The 27,794-nt window shown below is 52.8% G+C and overlaps 1 protein-coding gene across 2 annotated transcripts in view; it reads right to left on the minus strand.

Annotated features, from left to right (window-relative positions):
- Positions 1-2,695: 2,695 nt before the first annotated feature.
- Positions 2,696-27,794, minus strand: part of SYDE1 (synapse defective Rho GTPase activating protein 1) — a 33,845-nt gene continuing 8,746 nt past the window's right edge. The window contains exons 2-9 of one of the 2 annotated variants that reach the window (XM_075902113.1): positions 17,543-17,632; positions 15,199-16,110; positions 14,011-14,784; positions 13,453-13,676; positions 13,073-13,199; positions 12,243-12,409; positions 8,415-8,646; positions 2,696-6,162 (exon numbers count right to left, since the gene is read on the minus strand). In XM_075902113.1, the coding sequence (XP_075758228.1) occupies positions 5,726-6,162; positions 8,415-8,646; positions 12,243-12,409; positions 13,073-13,199; positions 13,453-13,676; positions 14,011-14,784; positions 15,199-16,110; positions 17,543-17,549 (2,880 nt within the window). In that variant the 5' untranslated portion in view covers positions 17,550-17,632 and the 3' untranslated portion in view covers positions 2,696-5,725. The remainder of the gene's footprint in view (positions 6,163-8,414; positions 8,647-12,242; positions 12,410-13,072; positions 13,200-13,452; positions 13,677-14,010; positions 14,785-15,198; positions 16,111-17,542; positions 17,633-27,794) is intronic. The other variant, XM_075902112.1, reaches the window with a different exon arrangement.

The raw sequence follows: 27,794 nt of genomic DNA on the forward strand, positions 1-27,794 counted from the left end.
CTGTGGCTCTCTTGCTACTCTGTGGGAAGGATGTCATCCAGTTGCTAATAGAGGACACGTTGATCGGTTCAGTGCTCAGAGCATAAAGGAGAAGCTGTAGATGTGATGTGTCTTGACTATAGTCCATCTTTTGACACAACCCCCCATGACGGTCTCATACACAAACTGGGGAAGTAGGAAAGGACCATGAGGGCACAGTTAGTCCTGCCGGGTCAGTCCTGGGTGTGGTACAGTAGTTGACTTGAATAATACAAGGGAGAGCATGCTTATAACGGGGTTGCAAGCACTTTGCAGGACAAGTGTTCAAAACAATTTTTGAGAATTGATCAGAAGTTAAGATGAAATTCAGAAAAATGAAATTCATTCATTTAGGAAGGAAAAATTAATTACACACCTACAAAATGGGAGATGATTGGTGAAGTGCTGCAAAGGACCTTGTGGGTTATAGTAGACCATGAACAATAGGAGCCAACAATGTGGTGCATCTGTGGAAAAAGTCTTAATTCTGAAATGTATGAACAGGCATGGGGGTGTAAGACATGGGAGGTCACTGTCCTACTCCATACAGCAGTGATATAGTCTCAGCTGGAGTACTATATCCATTTCTAGCTGCCACACTTCAGATAAGCTATGGGAACATAGAAAGAGTCCCGAGGAGAGCAAAAAACAAAGGATTTAGAAACCAGTCTGTGAGGAAAGGTTTAAAAACTGTATGTGGAGTTATGGGGGGGGGGGGGGGGAGACTGAGCAGGACTTGTTACCAGTCTTTGAATGTGTTAAGATCTACTGTAAGGCTGTGTCTAGACTGGCTAGTTTTTCCAGAAAATCAGCCGCTTTTCTGGAAAAACTTGCCAGCTGTCTACACTGGCCGCTTGAATTTCCGCAAAAGCACTGACTTCCTACTGTAAGAAATCAGTGCTGCTTGCGGAAATACTATTCTGCTCCCGTTCAGGCAAAAGTCCCTTTTGCGCAAAACTTTTGTGCAAAAGGGCCAGTGTAGAGAGCTCAGATTTGTTTCCGCAAAAAAGCCCTGATTGCAAAATGGCAATCGGGGCTTTTTTGCGCAAAAGCGTGTCTAGATTGGCACGTCTAGATTTTCTGCAAAAGCGTCTGTGCCAATCTAGATGCTCTTTTCCACAAATGCTTTTAATGGAAAACTTTTCCGTTAAAAGCATTTCTGGAAAATCATGCCAGTGCAGACGTAGCCATGGTGTGCAGGAAACTCCTCAAGCTCTGCGCCTGGGCTACGTCTAGACTGGGATGATTTTCCGCAAATGCTTTTAATGGAAAACTTTTCCGTTAAAAGCATTTGCGAAAAAGAGCATCTAGATTGGCACGGACACTTTTGCAGAAAATCTAGACGTGCCAATCTAGATGCGCTTTTGCGCAAAAAAGCCCCGATTGCCATTTTTGCGATCGGGGCTTTTTTGCGCAAAACAAATCTGAGCTGTCTACTTTTGCCCAGGACTTTTGCCCAAACGGGAGCAACATAGTATTTCCGCAAGAAGCACTGATTTCTTACATGAGTAAGAAAGTGGCCAGTGTAGACAGCTGGCAAGTTTTTCCGCAAAAGCAAGTACTTTTGAGAAAAAACTTGCCAGTCTAGACACAGTCCTGGGCTGTGTCTACACTGGCATGAATTTCCGGAACTGCTTAAAACGGAATACTATTCCATTTTCAGTTTTTCCGGAAAAGGAGCGTCTACATTGGCGGGCTGCTTTTCTGGAAAAGCCCTTTTTCCGGAAAAGTGTCTGTGGCCAATGTAGACGCGCTTTTCCGGCAAAGAGCCCCGATCACCATTTTCGCGATCGGGGCTTTTTTCCGGAAAAGACTACTGGGCTGTCTGCACTGGCCCTTTTCCGGAACAGTGTTCTCGAATAAGGACTTATGCCCGAGTGGGAGCAGAATAGTTTTTCCAGAATAGCGGCTGATTTTGTACAGTAGAGCGTCGTTGCTTTTCCGGAAATTCAAGGGCCAGTGTAGACAGCTCGCAGCTTATTCCGGAAAAGCGGCTGATTTTCCGGAATAAGTGGCCCAGTGTAGACACAGCCCTGATGTTTGGCAGTTCCTCCCTCTGGAGAGCAGAGAGCGTGTGGGGGTTTATGAGATGGTGAAGCCTTGGCTGGGCTCTGCAGAGGAAAGATGCAGGGGACTTGGCTGGTGGGCACCCTGCAGTTGAGTTCTAGACATGGGGGACTGGTTGTTCACCTCACACACACAGCTGCAGGGAGAGGGGCAAAGAAATTGCTTGTCATTGGGATCACTCTCTGCCCCAGAAGAAGTTTATTTGGTTGTCTGTCTTGTTACAGACATAGCTGCTAGCTGCTGACAGGTATTTTGAAATAAATTACCAAAATAGTTGAACCTGGCATGATTATTTTGTGTCTGTGACAAAATATACAATTTTAAAACACTATGCACATAACTTTTTATTTTTTTGGTGCAGAATTCCCCCAGGAGTGGACAGAACTGCTCCTGCCTGAGGAGTCTGAGTAGTAGACGGTGCTGCCCCCCCCCGCCCCCCAAATGTTGGCCCAGCTCCCCAGTCTAACCCTACCCTGCCCTTGTTGCCATGGCCTGAGTATTTTGCACCCACAAGTGGGTTGGAAGTAGCTGGAGGCTCGGCTAAGCCACCCTCTTCCCCTGGTGAATGTAGTGCCCGCTCCAGGTGCACTGCACATGGCCCAATGGCAAATGTAGATAGTATCCTTTATTGCTGATGTTGGCAGTTGGCAAGGCCATCCTGGTGAACAAAGAGGGGCACCAGGCTCATTTCCAGCATGACATGGGCATTTCTTTAACACACAACAAGCAGCTACCCCCCAACTCCCCATGGCTGGGGGTGATGTCAGGCAAAGGGGGGAAGGGATGGACTTTGCAGCATCTCCCCTAGACAGGCTGCCCCGAGAACAACTGCTTCTATAATGTGGTATTCCACTCTGCACCCCTTATTCAGGCCTAGGCCCATCTATGGCAAGAGGTACCACTGCCTCCCTTGACATTCATGGGATTCCTATAACCTAATACTGGGGCACTTTTCCTCCCTGACAGAGCAGCGCAGAAAGCAACTGGTGGGCCTTGTGCTTTGAGTGAGGACAGGGGCAAATGGCATTTTTCATATAATTGTATAAACATGGTGAAAATCCAGCAATGGAGGGAAACATCCCATACATTAAACATCTGCATGGAACAGCCACTCTTCAAGAACATGCAGAGGAGACACACAACAAATGTACACTCAAACCAATGTTCTCTCTGATCTTTTCCATCCATGTGCAGAATTTTTCCTTTTGTGTGCAGAATAATTTTACATGCACCAAGGCATGTGTGAATGTGCACCACCAGTAAACACTTTAAAAGCTGAGCTGTGGACATTCTGTTAATCAGTTGGGCAGCATCTGAATGTCTCCTGAGCAGCTGCACAAGTACACAGCTTACAGGGAACATTGCCCCCAAAAATATACTGCACACAAACCACCTTTCTGTACACAAATGCACATATTCAAACACATACACACACACAAATGAGCTATAAATAAGGCTAGCCTCTCCAGTACCGGGCTCCCTAGAGGGCAGCTGCGCTGGGGCGTTGGCTGCATTTTCATGAAGCCCTGCAGTAAGCACACACCCCCTGCAGCTCTGTATGGGTACCTCTCGTAGTTGGACCAGCTTCCCAGCAGTACCCAGGCAAATGCCAGAGCTGGCCTGGGTATGAGCGAGCAATTGATGCCGTGAGCTCAGCTTGGGGGCCGGTCTGCCCATGTGTTACACTTTCATGGGCTCCATATGGGAAAGGCACATCCAGAATTCACCTCCTGTGCCCCACCAGCCTTCAGCACCTACCCAGCAGGGCCCCAGCTTGGAGCCTGTCTGCTGCTGCTGCCCAAAAAGGCTGCACTGTGCCTGGTGATGCTGAGGGGAGAAATGGCAGCCAGTGAACTGGGGCCTCCAGATCATATCCAGCGTGGTGTTTGTTGCTGCAGCTTGGTCCACAGTGTATGGGAAACCTCCCTAGTAGGCCTGACCTGCCCAACAAGCTCAGGAAAAGCCCAGGCTGGAAAGAGCTAGAGGCTTGGCTCCATGCCAGCTGGCTCCAGGGTGAGGCAGAGACACCCATGAGAGAGCCACAACGAACTCCAGGCCCCTTTTGCTTCATGCTGATCATTGGATCCTGGGGCTGCAGCCATCATCCCCAAGAGCTCCAGCTGGGCAGGATCAGAGGCAGCAGAAGCCAGGCAGGGAGTGGGGTAGGGAGCACTGTAAAGAGCTTTGAATATTGACAGTGCAAACCTGGCACCAAGACTAATGCTATGGCAAGTTGAGAGCAAGGTGCCTCCACCAGGACAGCCCATGACAGGGTACAGTGGATCCTGGCTTCTGTGAAGCAGTCCTGGAGCAGCGCATGTGTGATGGAGGTCAGGGACCCTTGTCGATACTCTAACACTGTGCATGGGGGATGCCCTGCCTGAGAGGGCAGGAACAGGCCTTGGCCCTGGCTCTCAGCTGCCCCCCCTTCCCCCAAGCCGCACAGGTTGGCACTTGGTAGCAAAACAGAGGGTGAGGCCAGTCCCACAGCAGCCCAGACTGAGCTTGCTGCAGCCAGCGCCCCAGGGCAGCCCTGATGCCCATCTTCCTGAGAACAAAGTCAAACTCCCACCTGCCAGGAAGGCTCCAGTTAGGGGGCTGGAAGGAGCATCAAAACTCCCATTCTTGGGGGCTGCAAATGCTGTTACCGGCAGGCTCCCTCCTGCCTAGAATACATGGCCCAGGAAGGACATGTATGTGGTCCTCCTGACCTGCCTGCATGAAGCACCATATTGGCGTGGCTGCTACAGCCTGGGAAGCTCCCTGCCAGGGTCACATGAGCAGCATGCATGAGCCTCTGCTCCAGCCCAGCCAGGGGACAGGCTCAAAGATTCTTTGGCTTCTAAAATGCAGTCAAGGAGAAGGCCTAATGAGCCACTCCCTGTCCTGTGCCCTCCCTGCACACGGTATTGCCCAGAGAGAAGGGCCAGGCTGAGGAAGTGCCATGATCCAAGCTCCTCTCAGTCACTCATGCCGGGCACTGATTCTGATGCCGCCCTGTAGACAGGCAAAGATGCTGTGCACACATGCAGGGCCAGGCTGCTGCCTTGTAGCCAAGCAGGAACACAGCGGACTGAGAGTGACAAACATTGCAGCAGTGAGTGATCCTGAGTACAGCCATACAGCCCCAACCTCAGTGGGCTGCCACGCACTGCCCTGGTGGAGCACACCCGGGATCTCCAACCACCCATCCATGCTCTGCATATTAAAAGGCTGCAAGAGCCAAGTGCTGTACACATTTGGTCATTCTCAAAATGGCTTTGGCTTAATTTCTGGGTTCCTACTAATAGGAGCTTGGCGGCCTTGCCCAGGCATGCACTGTGGGTCTCTCTGGAGCTCTAAGCCCAGAGGGCAGCATGTGCTGGCGCCCACCAGAGAATAGCTCTTGCGCACTGTACCTGCTGCTCAGGGCACCTGCTCCTGTGCATGTTGCTGGATTAAGGCTCACAGCGGGAGTCACTGCCCACTACAGGGCTGGGCCTGGTTCCTGAATGTGGACCCTAAAATCATTTAGCAGAATCCTCACCATCTATTGCCCAGCACCCCCCCTACTTGGGTGAACAGCCCAGGCTGCGCCAGTTCCCACCACATGGCTTGTGTCATGGTGGCACTGGAGCCTGGCGGGGAGCAAACAGGTCACTCACAGGCACACATTGATCTGCTTTGAGAGCTCACGCTCCAGGTCCAGGATGAGAGCATCGAAGTCTTTGAGATTCAGACAGGGACTGAAGGGCACCTCAGGGTCATCAACCAGGGCAAAATCCCGCACAAAGACTGTCTGGCTATGGCTACTCAGTCCCCGCAGGTCCAACATCTCATTCTCACTGTCGCTGCCAGCCACCTCAGCGTAATCGGCCTCAGGGCCTGGTCCTGCTACCAGCCCATATTCCTGACTGCACACGCTCCACTCCCCAGCATAGCGGTTGCTGGGGGGGCTCTCCAGGCCTCGGGGCCGGTGGCGAGCCACCACCTCGCTTTCCGGCAGATCCAGACGCAGCGCAGGGTGGCGCCGCTGCCGCAAGCAGGTGAGCTGGGCCCCTTCCTGGCCCTCCATGCCACGCTCCTTCCTGTAGGGCACTGCAGAGACAGGGAAGCCAGTCATCTCAACGCTCTCCTCCCAAGCCAGACTGGCCAAGCGGGAGTTACGATCCCAAAGAGAGGAACCAGGGAAAGACTGACCATTGGGGGCTGTGGTTTTATGAGGAGGTGCCCGTATTGATGGGGAAGAAGACTAGCCAGTCAGAAATTCAAATCCCATGAGACAGTCTCAAGCTACGCACTCGACCACCTCCCCATCCACTGTTACGGTGCAGACCTGTGCCAGCACACTTCTCCCCCAGTAGTGAACTCTTCCTGCACCCCTGCCACGCAGCAACCCCCCAGTATCCCGCACTTCCTGCAACCCACCACGCAACCCCCCAGCAGCCCGCACTTCCTGCAACCCACCACACAACCCCCCAGCAGCCCGCTCTCCCTGCAACCCATCATGCAACCCCCCAGCATCCCGCTCTCCCTGCAACCCACCATGCAACCCCCCAGCAGCCCGCACTTCCTGCAACCCACCACACAACCCCCCAGCAGCCCGCTCTCCCTGCAACCCATCATGCAACCCCCCAGTATCCCGCACTTCCTGCAACCCACCACGCAACCCCCCAGCAGCCCGCACTTCCTGCAACCCACCACACAACCCCCCAGCAGCCCGCTCTCCCTGCAACCCATCATGCAAACCCCCAGCATCCCGCTCTCCCTGCAACCCACCACGCAGCAACCCCCCAGTATCCCGCACTTCCTGCAACCCACCACGCAACCCCCCAGCAGCCCGCACTTCCTGCAACCCACCACACAACCCCCCAGCAGCCCACTCTCCCTGCAACCCATCATGCAACCCCCCAGCATCCCGCTCTCCCTGCAACCCACCATGCAACCCCCCAGCAGCCCGCACTTCCTGCAACCCACCACGCAACCCCCCAGCAGCCCGCTCTCCCTGCAACCCACCACGCAGCAATCCCCCAGCATCGAGCTCTCCCTATAACCCACCGTGCAGTAACCCCCCAGCAGCCCGCTCTTCCTGCAACCCACTGCGCAGCAAGCCCCCAGCGTCGCACTCTTCCTCCACCCCCCACCCCACAGCAAGCCCCAGCAGTGTGCTCTCCCCACACCCCCACCCCGCAGTGAGCTCCCACTATCATGCTCTCACCATGCCCCAAACCTGTAGCAAGCCCCAGACAGCGCGCTTGGCCTGTACCCCCATCCCCCAGCGGCACACTCTCTCAGCATCCCAACTCGTAGCAACCCCCAAAAGCAAACTCTCCCTGCACTCCTACCCCACAGGAAGCCTCCAGCTGTGCACGCTCTCTACACCTCCACCCCACAGAAAGCCTCCACCGGCACCCTCCATGCACCCCTATTCTGCAGGAAGTCCCAGCAGTGTGCTCTCATCACACCCCCTCCATGCCCAGTTTGCAGCAAGCCCCCAGTGGTTCCCTCCCCACCACCCACATCCCCCAGTGGGGTCCTTCTTGCACCACCACCGGAAGCAAGCCTTCAGCAGCTCATTGTCTCTGCACTCCCGCCCTGCAACAAGCCCCTATCAGCATGCTATCCCCATACCTCCACCCTGCAGTGAGCCCACAGCATCACACTCCCTGCATCCCCAACCTGCAGCAAGCCAACAGCAGCATGCTCTGACTGCATCCCCACCTCATAGCAAGCCCCCAGCGGTGCTCTCCCTGCATCCACCGAGCAGCAAACCCCCAGTGGCATTCTCCCTGCATCCCCACCAAGCAGTGAACCCCCAGCGGCACACTCTCCCTGCACCCCTAACCCACAGCAAGCCTCCAGTGGCACTCCCCCTCCACCACCACCCCCTTGTGAGCTGCCATCTATGTACTCTGCCTGCACCTCCATGCCACAGCAAGCCCCAGCAGTGCACTTTCCCTGCACCCTCACCCCACAGCAAGCCTCTATGGGTGCACTCTCCGTGCACCCCTACTCCGTAGCGAGCCCCCAGTATGGCGCTCTCCCTGCATGCACACCCCACAGTGAGCCCCCAGCAGTGCACTCTCCCTGGACCCTCACCATGCAACAATTCCCTAGCAGCACCCTCCCCAGACCCCCACTCTGCAGCAAGCCCCCAGCAGCACATACTAACTGCACCCCTACTGCTCAGCAGCAAGCTATAGTGGCACGCTCTCCCTACATTCTTACTCTGCAGCAAACCTCCAACAGCGCAGTCTGTCCAACCCCAGTCCCCAGCAGCATGCTCTCGCCCATCCCCCAGCCCAGAGCAGGCTGGTGGTCATACACTCTCTCCTCTGCGCGGCACTGACCGGGCCAGGCCTGCAGCAGGTAGTGCAGCACCTCGATGTGTCTCTTGAAGTCAACAGCGCTGGCAATCTCCTCACATCGGGCATAGCCGCAGGATCCCTGGTGCCCTGGCTCCTGATTCTGGTTGAGCAGCACTGGCCCGAAGCACACAGCAATGTTCTGGGAGTTCATGCGGTTAAAGTCATGAAAAGAGGCTACCAAGCTGAGATGGTCCAGCAGCACAGTCAGCGTAGCCTAGAGAGAGGGAAGTGTCAGTCCAGGGCCTGGCCCTGCAACACCCACCCAGTTTTGGGGGCTCAAGATCATCCCAAATGGCCCAAGTTGGTACCTCAGAGGTCACAGCCCTAGTCTGTGCCCAACTGTCAGGATTCTTGGAGGGAAAACAGAGGAAACTCAGAGGAGTGAGGAAAGTAGAGGAAGGACTGGACTCTGAAGCCCAGGTGACTTGAAAATTGCCCTGTCTGCAAGACAAAGCCAACACGCTTCGCTTTGGGGAGAGCATTTGACTTCACATTATAAAAGTCAGCATTAAACACTGTCAACAGAGCCCCTGTTACATGGGTTAGAGCTCAAACAGTCATAATCAATCTTTGAAGGGGGACAGGGCTTCCAGTGGAAATCTACAGGGAATGGTTCAAGGCCTGATGCTATTTCAGGATTTTTATGAATGATTTGGAAGTAAAATATAGATTCATGGATTCTCAGGCCAGAAGGGACCACTGTGATCATATGGTCTGACCTCCTGTCTTACAATCGTAGAAGATGAGGACTAGAAGAAACCTCAGGAGGTCACCTAGTACAACTCCCTGCCACAACTAAATCATCCCAGCCAAGGCTGACTGGCACAGGCTTCAGGACTGGCCCGAACTGATTCCTATTTCAACCACAGCATAGGACTATCCTGTCTTGATTTTAAAATCACCAGTGATGGAGAATCTACCATGACTCCTGGTAAATTGTTTCAATGATTAATTAACCTCCAAAATAAAATGTGCAGATGACCCAAGAACCGGAGCTGAAAATGATGTAAGGTGCACGCCTGTGTGGGCATGCACCAAGAATTTCAGTCCAGCCCACCTTCTCAGCAGACCCAGCAGCCACGGCCCCAGCCCGCATGACAACTGCCAGAGTTGGAGCCTGGGCCGCAGTACTAAAAATAGCACCACAGCCCCAGGTTCAGTCCCGGCACATGGGGCAGACACCTGACATGCAGTCCCACCACCGGGAGCAGCTGGGGCCGTGGCTGTGTGGTAGCTGCTGGGGCTGGAACTGTGGTACTAAAAATAGCACCGCAGTCCAGGCTCGAGTCCCAAAGATTCTCTCCACCTCTCCTGCAAAGCCTCCGGCTTCACCTTCAGCAGCTTCGAGATGGACTGGGTCCAACAGGCCCCGAGGAGGGGCTGGAGTGGGTCGCTCATATCACCAGTAGCGGGGGTACTGCATGCAACCTTGATGCTGTGAAAAGCCAATTCACCATCTCCAGGGATAACTCCAACAGCCTGCTGTACCTGCAAATAACCAGCTTGCAGCCCAAGGACACCACCCACTATTACTGTGTCAGATACACAGTGACACAAAACTTATTGATGCTCATATAAAAACTCAGTTTGCAGAATCTGCAGCCACCACATGGGGGCATGAGTTAAGCAAACAACCAGATATTGGGCTCAAAAAGGAAAGGGAGCCTCCAGGCAAATAAAATACAATCTGCCCTGGGACTTTAACCATTTCATTCCCTAGTAAGGTCCTCTGTTTGCTGCTAAAGTCCCCTGGAGCCCCTGGAGCAGACACCCACCAAAAGGAAAGGAAAAGAGAAAAGAAACAGAAGAGGAGGCGGAGTGAGGGGGGATGGACAGGTCTGGGATCAGTTCTCCCTCTAAGCTGAGTGGCAGCCCAGCTTCACAAATGATTAATTCACAGGCTCGGAGCTCTGACCTGGCGGGGCTGATTAATCACCTGTGAAGCTGTGCTGCCATTCAGCTTAGAGGGAGAACTGTCTGGGATAGGGATGTTAAAATGTGGATAATTGACTAGTCGAGTAGTCGATGGAATTTCCATTGACGACTAGTTGAGTAGTCGATGGAATTTCCATCGACTACTCGATAGGCACTTCTGCATTCTTCCTTGGGGCTCTTGTCCATTTCAAAGGAGGAATGCGGAACTCCACGTACAGCCCGGGGCCAGCGGGAAGTCCCACTGACTCCGGGTTGCACACGGGTGCCTGCTTTGAAATGTACAAGAGTCCCCTGCAGAGGCTCTTCTGCATTTCAAAGCCATGAAGCCTGGAGTCAGCAGGGGACTCAGAGTGTCATTTCAGCGGTGCCCAGGGTCAGCTGGGGACTCTCAGGCTGACCCTGGGTTCTGGGGAAATGCCGTGTGGAGCCCGGGATCAGCTGGGGAGTCCCCAGCTGACCCCAGGCTCCATGGCTGCCCCTTTGAAACATGGAGGCAGCATTTCAAAGCGGCAACCACACAACTGATCCCCGGCTCAGCTGTGCGGTGCTGCCACTTTGAAGTACCCCTTCCCCCCCTTTGCTGCCTCTATCTCATAGAGGTAGCAAAGGGGGAGGAATCGATTAGTCTAGTAGTCGACAGACTATCTGATCAGCAAATGCTTATCGGATAGTCGACTAGTCAACTAGTCCTTAACACCCTTAGTCTGGGACGCACTGTGCTGGAGACAACACACTGTTGTGTGCAATGTTTCACTCAGGGTGCCCTGTTTAAATAGCACCTCATGGGGATCCAGAGAACAGATCTACTAGCAGTTGAACTATTCACTTCTGTTTCGGGTTTAAACATGAATGATGAATCCCTACCCTTTCCTCCATGGCTTGTCTTTGCCCCCAGGCAGTGAGTATTTGGGGGATGGGAGTTAAGGGCCCTAGCCTGGTTCTCTGATCCATCGCAGCCTCCCTGTGTGACCACTGACAAGTCCCGCAGAGTCAGATTTTTAGAGGTGTCTAGCCACCTAGAGACGCAGATAGGTGCTTGGTGGGATTTCCAGAAGTGTTCAGGTGTCTAACTCCCAGTGACTTCCATGTGAGCTGCACTTTACTTTCGTGCCCCTCACTCGGCATCTGTCTGTTATTTTCAGGTGCCTGAAAACAATCTGGCCCTGACAGATTTCACAAACAGAATTACTTTATTTCCATTGACTTGTAGTGGGAGTTAGTGGCCTCTTTCACTCAGGCTCTTTGGCAAATCCCATTAGCTACCGTTCGTGAGCTGGGACTCAAGCCGGAGCCACAGAGGTATTTTTAGTACCACAGTCCCGGCCCCAGCAGCCACCATGGAACTGCATCGTGGAAACCGGGTACTCTGAAAAGGAACAGGGAAGAAACATCACCACATGAGCTGCCAGGATGGTAAGGCCAAAAGGGCAAATGGTACCCTTGGATGTGTACAGGGAGCGGGTGGGCAATTTTTCCTCTGACCACCACACTGCAGAGACCAAGCTGGCATATGGCATCAAGTCTGGTCTACAGATTTAAAAGGATGTGGGAAAATTGGGGAGGTGCAGGAAAGCGCCACAGAAATGATGTGTGGGCTGAAGAAGGTGGCAGGCAGGCAGCAAGATACCTGAAGAGTTAATCACAGAGAAGATCGAGTGGTGACTCACACCAACAGCCCGCAGGTATGTGGCAGGGACAGAGTTGAACAGTCTCTCACCTAAGAGATGGGGGATGCAGCAGTCTATGGTGACACTGCAGTATTACCACACAGCCCCCCACAAGACTGCTCCAAGAGTACCGTGTCTTGGCTCCTCAGCCAGGTGTCCTCTTCTACCTGCCCACAGTTTCCATCTCCGCCCACTGGCAGGCACTCACCTTCTCGATGTCCGGCAGGCAGTCCAGCAGAGCGACCGTCTCCTCTGCATCCTGCCTGCTGAGTATGTCTTGAGCCGGGCGCTGGCCCATGGCCTCTAACACCACCTGGTACAGGGTTTTGGTGATGAGAGGTGTGGGCAGCTCCCGCAAATAGTCCTTCAGGATTCCTGCAGAAAAAAGGCCACATTCCAGTCGGCTCTTTTTTCGGTGCCAGAGGGTACAGGACCCATAGAATAGATGTAACTTCTGCTGTATAACCTTCTGCAGTAGGTTCTCTTTTGGCTGTATCTTCCTATATAATTCCTCGTTGGTAACCTTTCACATCCATCAGAATCTTTCTATAACAACTCCTCTCGAACGCCAATATCCTTCTCTTTGAATCTTTCGTTATCACCCATGTCTCACATCCGTACAACATGCTGCTAAATACACACGTTTTCAAGATGCTCAGCTTCGTTCCTAAGCTAATTGCTTTACTTTTCCAGATCTTATCCATCGCCTTCAAACTTGCTCTTGCTTTCGCTATTCTAGTCGCTATTTCCTTACAGTCTAGATCATACATCATGTTACTCCCTAAATATGTGAACTTCTCTACGTTCTCTAGTTCGGGGTTTTACTGTGCTCTGGGAGAGGAACAGGATCTAGAGAGTTAGAAGGGACCCCTCCAAGCCCCTAGCTGGGATGGGTTCTGCGCTCAGTTCTGAGAACGGAGTGGGGGGTCTAGTGGCCAGGTATTGCAGTGACTTGCCTAAGGGGGCGCAGGGGGGGCCAGTGGCAATCCTGGAGCTGGGCTGGTGCTGCATGGGGCTAAACAGTGGCTGGGCACTGACCTGTGATGACATTGATGTCTGGATACAGCTGTTCAGAGAGCATCACGGCTGCACTGTCCCGCTCAAAGGCATCACGCAGCTCCTTCTTCACAGCCGCCGAGCCACACAGCCGGTAAAGCCCTACAATCTGGGCATAGCGGGTGTTGTCAAGCAGGAAAACCCAGCCCTCCCCACCTGCTGCAGGACCCAAAGAGCAGCATGGGGAGGGGACAGGATACATAGAGGGAAGAGAGCATAGAGCCTATACCTAGCTGGGATCCTGTCTACTCAGGAGCCATGCTCACTGGCTCCTCACCATGTACCTCCTGTGCTTGTGTTAGCTGCATGGCATGGAGCCGAAGTGCCAGGTGCTCTGTAGAGACCACTCCCTCACTACTCACCTTTAGTCCCCGCTTCTCAATCTGGGAGACGCATTTCTGTATCAGCAGCGGCACCTTGATGGCAGTGTTCTCTCTTTCCACCAAGTGACGCAGATCCATGCCAAAGACTCGGGGCTCCCGCTCACTAGGGCTGCTGGGTACGTCCCACTGCTCCACCAAAGTCAACTTGCAGTAGAGCAGCCCGCGTGGCTCCAGCCGCACTGCCAGCTGCTGGGCCCGGCACCCTGAAGAGTAGAGGGCACCAGCACGGGTTAGACCAGAGCAAGGACCAGCTGAGAAACTACAGCATCTGCCCCCCTTAAGTTCTGTCCCATGACCCCACACAGGCCTGCCCATCTGAGCACCATGAGACCCCCACCTCCTGCCCATTTATATGTACCCCAGAGACCTGCCCAGCTGAACCCCACATGGCTCTGCGCCCTGCCTATCTATAAATGCTCCCCAGAGCCCTGTACATATAAGTTACACTGGGCCCTGCCCCCTGCTTGGGTGTCACTGCCCTCTCTCAGGCCCTCACTCCATAACTATGGCTCCCACCTCACTGGCTGCTCCTGTTACCTTGGAAGACATGGGGCAAGACAATGGTGCCGTGGCAGCACACACGGTTCCGGCAGGAAGTTGGGTCCCAGGAGAAGACAATGACCTTGAGCTGTCGGGCACCATCCAGTTCCAAGTTGAAGGTGTGGTTGAGGCTGAGGAAGGCAGCAGTCCAGGGCAGCAGGGCCGTGCGTGCCTTGGGGACTGTGTCTACCTGCAGAACGCAGAACACCTCCCTGGATTCAGCCTTTGGAAGCTTAAGCTCCCCTGCACCGTACAAGTGGACACTAACTAGACCCGAAATAGGCTGCGCAAAGCGTGGCTGTGCCAAGGAGCTATAGGGCTGAAAGGCCCCCATGTCCAGTCTGACCCCAGGCTCATGCCTCTCTGGCCCAGGACAGCCATGCTTCTCCGCCTTGACCAGAAGCTCAGGGGAGTCGCCATCACTCAGATAGCCATCCTTGTTGGCTGCCTTGGCACGGAGTGGGCCCTGCTGGGATGCCACGCTGCTGTCCAGGTGGTAGCGGCTGATGACATTACATGACTCCTTGTGGGCATCCTGGGGTGAGGTGCTGCCACTGCCCTCCGGCTCCTGCCCCCGGGGCCGGCCACTACGCAGGCTTAGCTTCCTCCTCAGCTCGGGCAGTTTCTTCATCTTCAGGGAAAGGCGGCGCACAGTGCCCGGGGACTTCACTCTGCCCAGGGAGCGCCCCTTCTTGGAGATGTTAGGGCTCAGCAGGGGGGATGAGCCAGCCAACCCCACAGCCACACTCACACATGAAATCGGCAATTTCCCTGGGGGGGGGGAGAGACCTGATGAGATGGGTATTCCAGCCCCAGTGGACACTGGCATGCATGGGGAAAGGGAGCCCTTTCGTCTGGGGCATGGAAGGGAAGGGCCATTACAGAGAGCAGGGCCTGTAGGACCCAGAGCAGCCAAGACTGACTTTCTGGGGATGGAGAGAGGAGCTGATCCCACAGTGGGAATCAGACTGCATTGAAGATCGGGATGCAGGGGTAATGACCTGGAGAGGGGCTCTATGGGAAGAGGGGGACCCTACAGGATTGGATGCCCCATAGGATCAGGGAGGCCCCATGGGAGAGGATGGGCCCATGAGATCAAGGTGGGGACACACGGAAGCATCTGTATCTCATGTTTCTGCTATGCTGTTCACCCCACTCACACCCGGTTAGCACCGCGCTCCTCACCACAGGCCTGTGTCCTGCTGGCACCCTGGTCTTTGCCTTGGCTCACTGGCCCTGCTGGGGTAGGTGAATTCTGCAAGCTGAGGTGCTCCACTTGCCCAGCGACACTCCTGGGGGACCCTTCACCACCTGGCTCTGCCCCGCCAGGCCTGGCCCTGTCCCTGTCAGATTCCTGGCTCCCTGAGCCACTGCCTTGCTTCCTCCAGGAGCTGCCAGGCTCTGCACCATGCCTGATGCCCACAACATCCTCATCTTCAGGGATGGGGTTGTACCAGATCTCCCCTTCGCTGCCCGCCTCCTTCAGCTCTGTGCTGGCACTGGGAGCCAGCTCCTCCGAGCCCTGGGCCTTGCCCGAAGACAGGACCCAGTGACGGCTGCTCTTGTCCAGGCTCTGCAGGTAGGCACCATGACTGGAACACCTCACAGCACTGCCAGAGGTACAGAGCTCCACATAGCTGCACATCGACTCAGCCTCCTCGTCACCAGGAGTCTGGCTGGGCTGAGGAGATGGGGTCGCCAGGGCCAGGCCAGACCAAAGGCTAGGAAGCACTGGGGCTGAGGGGCTCTCCACAACACATGTCTCATCCTCAATAGCTGGCCCCGTGTGGGTGGGGGAGAACAGCTTCTGAGGGCACTGGGGGTTGCCATCAGTCTCTTGCGCACAGACAACTGGCCCTTCCCCTTCACCCTCATCCTGCAGCTCTGCAGAGGCCATGGCACTGGAAGGCACCTTCCGGCTGCAGGAATTACGTGGTGTCTCCCGGATGCCACATGAGAATCTGACCCAGCTCTGCTTCCTGGATACGGTGATGGCTGCCACTCTCTGACAACTCCTGTCAGGGTCCTGAGACGCTGACTTTGGCTGAGGGATGGGCTCCAGCTCCCCACGGGAATCCAGCATCCTGAAGGGGTGCTCTGTGGGGAACAGGAAATGTGAACTGAGAGTTAATATCAGCACATGCCCAGCGCAGACACAGCATACCTAGCGCATAAATCAGGTACACACCCAGCATGTACATACACAGTACCCAAGGCATGTATGCACTCAGTTCATACACACGCCATACTCAGTGGTTACACATCTATCAAAGTCCTCACCCAGCACACACAATCCAACATGTATTTAAAGCACACCTACTATATACACACCATTCCCAGGGCGTACTGTGACCCACAAACCTCTGAATGCCAAATGACAAGGGGTGCAGAGAGGTCACTGAAACTTCCTGCTTCTGTCATGGGAAGGCTCAAATAAAAACATTTCACAATTATAATATTGATAACTAGCACATTTAGGGCTCATGGCAGGGGACCTACGGTGTAGGGGGTGCAGGAGTCAGGGTTGGAGGTGAGGAGGGGTTCTGGTTAGGGAACCCTGAGTGTGTTGCGGGCAGTGAGGGAAGACGGAGAGGTGGGCAGGTGGTCCAAGGCCCCCTACCCTGCAATTTGTATCAGGGTTGCTTACTCTTCCCCTTTCTGTCCCTGTCAGGGAGCAAGAACAAAGTGTACAGCTCACCTGTCCCCTTCAGTCCCCAGCCAGAGTGAGGACTGCAGTAAACTGTGCATTTCCCCCCTCACTCCCTAATGAAGGGGAACGGTCAGCAGTGTCTCCATACAAATCTGGGGAGGAGCTTCAGCTTTCTCCACCTTCCCCATCCCCACCCCCGCCCCCGCCTCCCTAAAGGGCACCATGTGGGTAGGAGGCTCAGGAAAAAGGCACACCCCCAGCCAACCCCTTTCACCTGTCTGGTGATTCTGTCTCTTTTCTGTGTGGTTTTATGAAAAGCAATCCCATTCCAGGGACATCCCATTTTCCTGGTATATCCAAATCCTTACCTATTTTTAAGTTATGATAAGGGAAAACTGCATAACAAATTTGGTGGTCCTAGCTCATACTTTTAGGAGTTCTTGAATAAACACAAACAAACAGACAAACAAACTCTTTCAAATTTAGAGGAGATAAAATACAACAATATCACTGTGAAGATTTATGTGGATATACTGAAAAATTACTGAGGACTGTCTAGAATCTTGGCACCAGCAAAGGTGAAGAAAAGGTTTCTCTCCAACAAAAAATGTTTCTCTGTCCAACTGTTTGCACATAAATTATTGCACACATGTTTCACAATGGGTGCCTCCTCACCAGTCTGAACTGAATGCAAATGAGAATTGTAAGAATTTCAAAAGAAAAAAACTAGGAAGAACAAAGCATTTGGGGGTGGAGAGCCCTTATCTGCAGGTGGACATCAAATGCTAAGGCACAACAGTCAGATCTAAACTGGGGGACAAAATTGATGCAAGATATGCAACTCCAGCTACATGAATTGCACAGCTGGAGTCAACGTACCTCGCATTGATTTTCAGGGCAGACCCACTAAATTCAATGCCGGAAGATCAACCTCTGGAGCCTCAATTTTCATGGAAGTGTAGATGTGCCCTGTATTTGGAATGCAAAGATACCAGGCACCTTTCACAGAGGAAGAAAAAGGACAATGCTGTTGCTTTACGGAAAAGGGGCAGGATGTGACTGAGGCTAGTATAAGTTGGTATGGGGGTATGCCAGGCATGGACAATAATTTTTTGCCGGGGCTACTTCAAAAAATTTTGAAGTGGCCCCAGGCCACACTGGAAGGGGCAGGGCCTCAAACAGAAGGGGCAGGGGCAGGGCCAGGATGCTTCCGGACTTACCCACGCACAGACCATGATTGGTCTAAGGAGTGAGGGAGCCCCTTTGCCCCCCCTTCACACTAGGCACCCATGGCCCTGGTAGAGTTGCCAGATGATTTAACCAAAAATATCGAACACGAACACACACACACACACACACCACAACAAAAAAACACCGGGGAAAAAATTCTGTTGAGAAAAAACTCAAAGTTCTGGAGAAAAAAAAAAAGACCCGGAGAGTTCTTCAGCAAAAAAAAAAAAAAAAAATTAAACAATTTTTAAAAACAGCATGGCCCCTTTAAGAAATGTTTTTGAGGCTTTTTGGCCATAACAGGCTGCCGGCGGCCATCTGCCATCTTGTCTTCCTGCTCCAGGCCAGACAGCTCCCCTGGGGAACCAGGTAAGCACCTGGGATTTTCACCTCCTCCCTGGGGAAAAAAAACAGAAAATACTGGACATTTTAGGTGTCTGGTATTTTCTGAATGTTTTTACCGGACAGGAGGCAAAAATACCAGATTATCCGGGTCAATACTGGACACCTGGCAGCCCTGGCCTATGCTCCCTTCCAGTGCTCCCCCGCCCCCGGGCCAATCAGGGCTTGGGAGCACACAAACCCTCCTCCTGCCCTGCCAGGAGCTCAGGGCACTTCTAAGAGCCGCATGCTCCTCACAGGCCGGGGCTGGGGCAGAGGAAGTTTCACACGCTCCTCCTGCCCCCACGCCAATCAGGGCTTGGGGATGGGGCAGTGTGCAAAGTCTCCTCCCACCCTGCCAGGAGCACACGGTGCTTCAAAGCACCGTGTGCTCCTGGCGGGGAGGAGGAAACGTCCTGCACTTCCCCTGGGCCCAGGCCCTAATTGGCCTGGGGTTGGGGGAGTGGCAGGGCCTTCGCGGGCCAGATCCAGCCCACAGAGGCCCTCTTGCCCACCCCTGGGGTATGCCATGCAGGCTGATAGTTTTGTGGGATGACTGGACATGGTTGGACATGTGTTGTTTTGCCTCATGTGGTTGGTAGTGGGAGCAAGCATGGGGTGGGGGTCAGGATTCAGGACTATGGCCATGTGGACTGGGGCTGCCATGGGTTGTAAAGGAGGAGATCTGGCCTTACCAAAACCTCTGGCTTGTTTCAGGTTTACTTGACATTGACTCTCATGTTGTAAATAAGCACCCTGACTTTCACAAAAATCAAGCTAATGACATTTCAAAACGAGGCCAAAACAAGCCAGTCCCCAAAAGATCCCTACTAAATCCTGCCAGTGTGCAATCTGGGACAGAAGTAGGCATGCCATGTACCTCTGAACTCCCCCCCATGTTCCCTGCTTGCCCTCCTTTGCCCCTGCTTGCTGGGAGACAATCAACAAAGAAAAAAGTGTAACAAGCAATAATAAGCTATAATAAGCTACAAGCCCAAAATTAGTCAAGACAGGGTGTGACCCAGGCAGGGTAGATTGATTTAAATCAAGGTGATTTAAACCAATTTAAATCACTTAAAAAATCATTGATTTAAATGATATCCCACTGATATTTCTTCACATATTTCTTAAACCAGCAGCTGCCAACCACCTGTCCATGCCCCCAGCTGCTAATGAGTCCTACCGGCTGGGAAGCTCCATGCCTGTGTGTGCACTAAAAATTCTTCTCCCACAGTGAGTGGCACTGTAGACTGCCCCATGTGCCACAGCTGGAGCCAGGCTGCAGTAAGGCTGTCCCTGCTGGGGCAGCCTCACCACAGCCACAGTTCTAGCTCCAGCAGCAGCTGCATGGCAGGCTGCTGTCCTATGCCTGTTCCGTTGCAGGCAGTGTGGTTGGGACTAAGGAGCGGAGCCTTCACAGCCACAAGTGTCCCAGCCTTTATTGGGATTACTGAAGAGGATCAGGGTAGAGGCCCCGGGGAGCCAAACTGGGTGTCTGCGATTTCTGGGTGTCTCCAGATTTCTCTGGAGGGCCCGGCTTCCCCCCCTCCCCCTTCTCTGGCTTCCCCTGAGGGATCTCCCCTGCCAGCTCTGGCCTGCATCATGTGTCTGGCTGCTTCCTAACATCGCAGGGTGCCACAGCCAGCAGCGCTGGTTGGAGTTGTGTGGGGGAGCAGGGCTCCTTGACTCAAACCACTGGGTGGCAGGGGGGCTAGTATCGCCCAGCTGTCAGGTAGGTGCCGTGAGCCCGAGATGCACATGGGCTGAGTAACCCTGTGCCTCAAGACCCCAAATGTTAACTGCCTGGGGAGGAACTCTCGAGCCACCAGAAACATACACCTGTCCCTGTCACCTGCGCCGCAGACACCACTGAGTCTATGTGTGTGTTGGGGTCTGGGCTGTCACTAGGCCTGGCAGGGCAGAGAGGGGAAGAGCAGTTTGCTGCACAATGGGAGGGCCATGTGGAGCATTGCATGGCAGTCTTTGAGCAGCCGCAAACCAGGCAGCAGTGCTTAGCTGGTGGCTGGGAGGCAGCGCAGGGCTAGATGAGGGGGATGGGGCAGGCACTGGGGGCTCCAGAAGTGGGATAGTGCTGGGGGGCTCTGGAGGTGGGGGGCTCAAAGAGGTAGGGGAGCGGGCTCTGGGGATGGGCTAATATTGGGGGCTGGGACTTGTGAGGAAGCTCGGGGGGTTGGAAGCAATGGGGCTCTAGAAACAGGAGACTGGCACTGGGGGTCTGGTGGTGGTGGAATTCTAAGGCTGGCACTGTGGGGCTCTGAGGGCAGGAGGCTGTCACGGGGGGAGGTGCAGGAATTCTGGGATCAGTGGCTGGCACTGTGGGTAGTAGAGGGGTGGGAGGTGCTGACACTGCGGCTTTTGGTGGACTGGTAACATTTTATTTGTAGATCTGCATATATATTATCTGCATGATGAAAATGCAAATAAGCAAATAAAATGATGCTGGTCCTCCAAAAGTTTGTGAATGGGTTTGCCATGCCCCCATATAAAAAAGGTTGGGAACCACTGTCTTAAACAACGGTGCAAATCTGAGCACTAAAACATGTTAATTTACAGCTCAGTATAGCATTTTACAACATCTATGAGGATATCCTTTGTGTGGTATTTTTAGATAACTTGATTTTTATCAGTTTAGGAAACAGTACATAATACTCATTATATGTGTCAAACTGCAGATGCAGCACTAGTACATTAGGAATGGCAAGAACTAAATCACATAGCACTTCTATTACATTAAACGAAATCTTAGCTTCATTTACACAAATACCCTCTTCCTTTTGTTGTCCTTATATATACCCCTGCCTCTGTAAATTCCACTCCAATTCATCTGATGAAGTGGGTATTATGCACGAAAGCTTATGCCCTAATACATCTGTTAGTCTCTACACTACAAAGAAAAGTTGGAAAAAGATACACAAATTGCAAACTATAATTTGCGTATCTTTTTCCGCTTTTCTTCCAAAAGAGGCTTTTCCAACATTTGGCCCATCTACACGGGATCAAATATTGGGAAAAAAAACCCTCTTTCAGAACATCTCTTCTCCCTTGTGAAATGAGGTTTACAGGGATGCCAACAAAATGTGTCCGCTTTTCCAACATTTTTTTTTCGGAAAAGTGAAAGCGTTCCTTGGACATGGCAGAGCTGTAGTCTAGACATACTTTAAGGTGCCACAAGACTCCTTGTTTTTGCAGATGCAGACTAACATGGCTACCCTTCTGGGACTAAATCTTAAATGTTACATAAATGTTTCACATTTGCAACTGCAGCAGTCTCTTTAGTTGCTGGCTGATGGCTGTCCTTACAGTCTTTTTTTTTTAACTCTGACAGACAAGTCCTCAGAATACTAAATGTACAATGTCTTTAAAATGTCTACAACTAGTTCTCATCATCCCCACTCCCACTGTCATTTTGATTCATAGATTGAAACAGAAATATGAGTTTTTTCTGATTTTTCAACTCCCAAACTTTCTTAGATTTGTGTGAATAATATCAAACAATTACAATATTCTCTCTGTGCCTGCAGAGAAAATTACTGCTGTGAAAAGTTGACTTAGCAACTGAAGGAACTCTGTTTCAAGGTGCTTGCCTAATGCTTTCCACCAATTCAGGGGAGTGACTTTGTTCAAAACATCATCAGTAACTATTTACTGATCATATAATTTCACTCCAGCCCTGAAATTTGTTATGGCTGACATAACTGAGGAGTGATTTTGAGATGCCCTTGCCATGGCAGCAGCAGCATCTTCAGAAGTTAGGCTTCTACCTTTATATCTGGGGTTAAGAATGTTTACAAGAAAATGAGGTGAAGTTAGTGTTTGATCCATTTGCTTCTTTACTGGTATTTCTTTCCTCTATGTCTCTTGAAGTATCTTCTAAATTTTGACAGCATCAGCAAGGCAGCAGCAATTTCTCAGAAGTTTGTTTAAGGCTATGGTTTCAGGATACATCTACATTGTTCCTTAGTCCAATGTTAGATACTTTGGATATGATACTTCTATTTAATCACAGTTTTTGTCATCAAATTTTAAGAAAATAGGCCAATACTTAATAAATTGTTCAAAACAATCAACAAAAATCAATAAAATCCAATTTAAATAAAAATATTATTTAAATAAAAATCTAATTTTTAATTTTTTTCAATTGTCAATTTTTATCCACCCTGGACCGAGGGGATGGAGATGTGTGGCCATATATTACTGCAAGTAACAGTGTATGAATTACCGTATTTTCCGGCGTATAGGGCGACTGGGCGTATAAGACGACCCTATCTTTAATTAAAAGATAGGGTTTCATCTTATACCCCAGCGCCCCTCCGCCTCCTTTGCTCCCGGTGTCCCTGGTCTGCTGGAGATGGTCCCCAGCAGACCAGAGGCACCGGGAGCAAAGCCGCCAGGAGCGCCTGGGCTCCCCCCCCCCCTTCCCGCCGGAGCCCCTCCGCGGCTTTGAAAGCCTCGGGGGAAGCCGGCGGGGGGGCATCCCAGGCGCGCATAGGCTCCGCCCCCGCCGGAGCCCCTCCGCGGCTTTGAAAGCCTCGGGGGAAGCCGGCGGGGGGGCATCCCAGGCGCGCATGGGCTGCCCGCCCGCCGGAGCCCCTCCGCGGCTTTGAAAGCCTCGGGGGAAGCCGGTGGGGGGGCATCCCAGGCGCGCATGGGCTGCCCGCCCGCCGGAGCCCCTCCGCGGCTTTGAAAGCCTCGGGGGAAGCCGGCGGGGGGGCATCCCAGGCGCGCATGGGCTGCCCGCCCGCCGGAGCCCCTCCGCGGCTTTGAAAGCCTCGGGGGAAGCCGGCGGGGGGGCATCCCAGGCGCGCATGGGCTGCCCGCCCGCCGGAGCCCCTCCGCGGCTTTGAAAGCCTCGGGGGAAGCCGGCGGCGGGGCATCCCAGGCGCGCATGGGCTGCCCCCCCTCCGGAGCCCCTCCGCGCCGCGGAGGGGCTCCAGAGGGGGGGCAGCCCATGCGCGCCTGGGATGCCCCCCTGCCGGTTTCCCCCGAGGCTTTCAAAGCCGCGGAGGGGCTCCAGAGGGGGGGCAGCCCATGCGCGCCTGGGATGCCCCCCTGCCGGTTTCCCCCGAGGCTTTCAAAGCCGCGGAGGGGCTCCAGAGGGGGGGCAGCCCATGCGCGCCTGGGATGCCCCGCCGCCGGCTTCCCCCGAGGCTTTCAAAGCCGCGGAGGGGCTCCGGCGGGCGGGGCATCCGGCGTACAAGACGACCCCCGATTTTGGGGGGATGTTTTTTAACTTCAGAGGTCGTCTTGTACGCCGGAATATACGGTAGCTGTTACTGCTCAAGAGAAAATCTTGAGTCATTGTGGCTAGTTCTCTGAAAACATCTGTTCAATATGCAGCAGCAGTCAAAAAAGTAGAACAGATTGTTAGGAACCATTAGGAAAAGGATAAATAAGACGGTAAATACCATAATGACACTGGATATGTTGATACTACACCCACATCTTGAATACTGCATCTGGTTCCATCTCACAATTCAAAAATACATATTAGAATTGGAAAACATACAAAGAAGGGCAACTGATGACATACATTTGGGGGAGTTGTAAGAAATGAAAAGGACAGTTCATGGATTCAGGCTACTTAGTAAACTGACTACAAGCAAACAATATGTGTTTTAATATATCTGAGAACAAGAACTCATAGGATGGGAGGGCTCGATCCTGAAAAGCAGTGACAGAAAAAGAATTGAGGGTCATGGTGGATAATCAGCTGAACACAGGTGTTCCCAAGGTCATAGTATAGCCCAAAGAGCTAAACTGATCCTGGGATTCATAAACCAGGGAATCTCATGCAGGAGCAGAGAGGTTAGTTTACCTCTGTATTTGGCACTGGTGTGACCACTGCTGGAACTCTGTATTCAGCCCACAATTCAAGAAGGATGTTGATAAATTAGGGTACATCTACACTACAGCGCTATTTCAAAATATCTAATTTTGAAATAGTTATTTCGAAATAAGATATTTCGAAATAACACATCTACACACAAAATGCATTTTGAAATAGCATTTGGCTATTTTGAAATAGCGCATCCACACTGAGTGGATGCTGAATCGCATTTAAGGCCGGCCAGAAACAGTTACGGAAGGGCATCAGGTCAGGAGTTACTTTGTGTGGCTGCTGCCTGAGGCTATCTGAGGCCTGTTCTTAAAGGGTTCCCATCTCCAGACAGCCAGTTCTCAGCTTTCCCTGCTTGCTTGCCTATCTCAATGAGGGACAGCAAGGCATTTTGTCTCTGCGTGCTCTGGTTGTCCTCACTCGGGACACCACAGCTCTTTGCAACATGGAACCAAAGCTGCCCCTGGATATTCTGGTGCTTCTCGTGGACGTGCTGCTGCGAGCCTGGCTGCACTTTCTGCAGGCTATCATCTGGGAGGTCCATCAGGGGGCTGTCAGTATCCAGGAAGCCCTGCGGGAGAGCTTCCACCCTGAGGAGCACTTAGAGCCTCCCTTGGTGTGCCCCACTGGGGGCTTGTGCCTCATTCCTCCCTCACGTCCTTCCACTTACTCCTCCCAAACCCCCTTTCTCGATGTCAAATAAAATACACATATTTTCCTGAACACAAACTCTCCTTATTTAACAAAACTGGGTGCGGGGGGGATGGAACTCTGGTGAGACTGGGGAAAGGAGGCGGGAGAAGGGAGGACACGGGGTGGGAGAGGGGAGGGGGAAACCTGGGAGGAGGGAGCTGGAAGGGGGAAAAAGGGGAGGGGAGGCTCAGGGTTGGGGGTCTCGCCGGACCAACTGTCTCGCAGCACCGTGGGTGCAGGGACCTTGGTGTCCCGGGAGGGGTGGAAGGTGAGGAGGGGATGGAGGGGGAGAAGGAGCGAGAGGAGGAGCAGTAGCTGGGGAGGCGCAGTAGCTGGGGAGGCAGCAGGCACTGGAGTGGCAGGAGGCAGCACGCTCTGCACCAGGGTCTGCAGTTGTTGGCAGATGGCACAACCCTGGGCAAGCTGCTCCCGCCAGAGCTGCAGGTCTTCTTGCATCCAGTGCTGGAGGCTGCGGTACAGAGCTCACAATGCCCCCAGGTGCTGCTGTTGGTACCCCTCCACTGCACAGGTGGTCCCTCAGGTGTGGGAGGATGTCCCGGGTGGGGTAGTGCGCCCTGCACGCGCAGCTGGTGCGGCTGTGGAGAAACAAGAGAAGTGGTTAGTTATCTCTGGGGACACAGTGGGTGAAGCCCAGCCCCGCTCTGCAAGGCGAGGATGACCGTGCCCTGCACCATCAAAGCCGATGTGCTTGCACAGAGGCCATGTTTGGAATGTCCTACTATCCCCGGGAGTGGGAGCTACCTCAAGACCACACCCATGCCCCTGTGCTGTATATAGTGTGTGTGGGGAGGAGATGTCTCCTGCCTCTATGTAGAATGGCCTTGTGGAGGGAGGGTGTCCTGCTGTGCCCCACCCTGGAGTCAGGAGACTGTCATGCCTCTTCATACATACATGTGAGTGGCTAACAGGGTAAGGCCCCTGTGTGGCAGCCAACTGGGGCCACATGCCCAGGGTGGCACGGCACATGCTCACGCATGCACAGGTTGCTGCGTGATCCGTGGACAGCAAGGCCCACATGCCAGTCCCTGGTTTCCGTCCATTCCGCCCCCCTCCCATCCCGCATAAGGGGACAATGACGGCACTCACATGTTGATGCCTCCCTGGCCTCAGATGACACCAGCGACAGGCCTGCTGGGACAGCTCGGGGATCCTCCGCTCTCCTGCAGCTCCTGGCCCTCCTCCTCTTCCATGTCCTGGTCAGGGCCTTCTGCCCCAGGGTTGACAACCACCTGGGGGGGCACGGACCATCCCGCCCCCCAGGATGCGGTCCAGGGCATCAAAATAGGGGCAGGTGTCTGCCCCTGTGGCCTTGGCAAACGCCTGCTGCAGCTCCTTGATTTTCATGCGAACCTGCTCCTGTGTTCCCATGTGGCCTTTGGTGGCCGGGCTGGTAGCTATCCTGCCATAGATGGTCGCATTCCTCCATCTAGTGCAGAGATCATGGACATTGGGGGCATCCCCCCAAACCTGAATAATGTCCATGATCTCTACCCTGGACCAGGAAGGCACGGCCTTCTCTGGGCCCTGGCAGATTCCTGGGAGCTGGCAGACTGCTCCTGGGGAGCGGTGGAGGACTGGCTGCCAGTGACTTGCTGGCTCATGTTTTGGGGCCACTGGGTCGGGGCAGTGACTGCTGGCTCTGGGCTGGCAGGGTTAGAGTTGGCACAGGCACTGTGGCCAGAGTCTACCCCTTTAAGGGCTCCAGGGAGGGGGGAGGGAGAGGAGTGTTCTTGGTTGAGGCCAGAGTGGCCAGCAGGGCACCCTGGGAAGGGCTGGAGACCCTCTATTTTGAAATAAGTGTCTACACAGCACTTATTTTGAAATAGCAATTTCGAAATTGGTGTTATTCCTCGTGGAATGAAGTTTACCAATTTTGAAATAAGCCCTTCACTATTTCGATTTAATTTTGAAATAGCGGTTGGCTTGTGTAGATGCTGGGAAAATTATTTTGAAATAATGGCTGTTATTTGCTGTGTAGACCTACCCTTAGAGAGGGTCCAAGGAACCCTGAGCATGATTACAAAATATGCCTAATAGTTACAGACTCAGGGAACTCAATATAATTATCTTAACAAAGAAGATGAAGGGGTGACTTGATCACAGCAGCTACGTGGGAAAGAAATGTTCAATAACGGGGTCTTCAATTAGCAGAGAAAGGTCTGAAGTGATCCAAGTTAGACAAATTCAGACTGCAAAAAGGGGTGTTGATTTATAACAGGGAGAGTTATTAACCATTAGAACATTTTACCACGCTTCTAGGTGGACTCTCCATCACTGACCATTTTTAAATCAGACGGGATGTTTTTCTAAAAAACTCTGCTTTAGGAATTGTTCTGGTGAAGTTCTCTGGTCTATGTTATACAGAAGGTGAGGCTAGATGATCACACTTGTTATGTCTAGCCTTAGAATCTATGAAAAACACAGTGATCAGGGATATGAAGAAGAGAGTTTAAAAAAAAACTAGGACTATTCAGCTTAGAAAAAAGATGACCGACAGGGGATACAAAAGTCTACAAAATAATGACTGCCGAGGAGAAGATGAGTAAGGGCATATTATCAACCCCTTCACATCACAGAAGTACAGGGGTCATCCAAAATGAAATTAAAGCTAACATAAAGAAGTACCTCTTCACACCATGCACAGTCAACCTGTGGAACTCACTGGCATGGGTTTTTGTGAAAACTAGACGTATACCTGGGTTCAAGAAAGAATGAGCTAAGTTCATGCAGTACAGGTCCATCAAGATGGTTGTTAGATGAACAGGGATGAAACCCCCTGTCCTGAATCCCTGGCCTCTGTTTGCAAGAAACTGGGACAGGGTAATAGGAGGTGAATCACTTGATAATTGCTAAGTTGTGTTCATTCCCTCTGAAGCACCTGCATTGGAAGCTGTCAGCAGACAAGCCACCAGGCTGGAAGAGCCACTAATCCGACCCGGTATGGCTCTT

Source organism: Pelodiscus sinensis, chromosome 19 (genome assembly GCF_049634645.1).
Source record: "Pelodiscus sinensis isolate JC-2024 chromosome 19, ASM4963464v1, whole genome shotgun sequence".
NCBI classification, from domain to species: Eukaryota; Metazoa; Chordata; order Testudines; family Trionychidae; genus Pelodiscus; species Pelodiscus sinensis.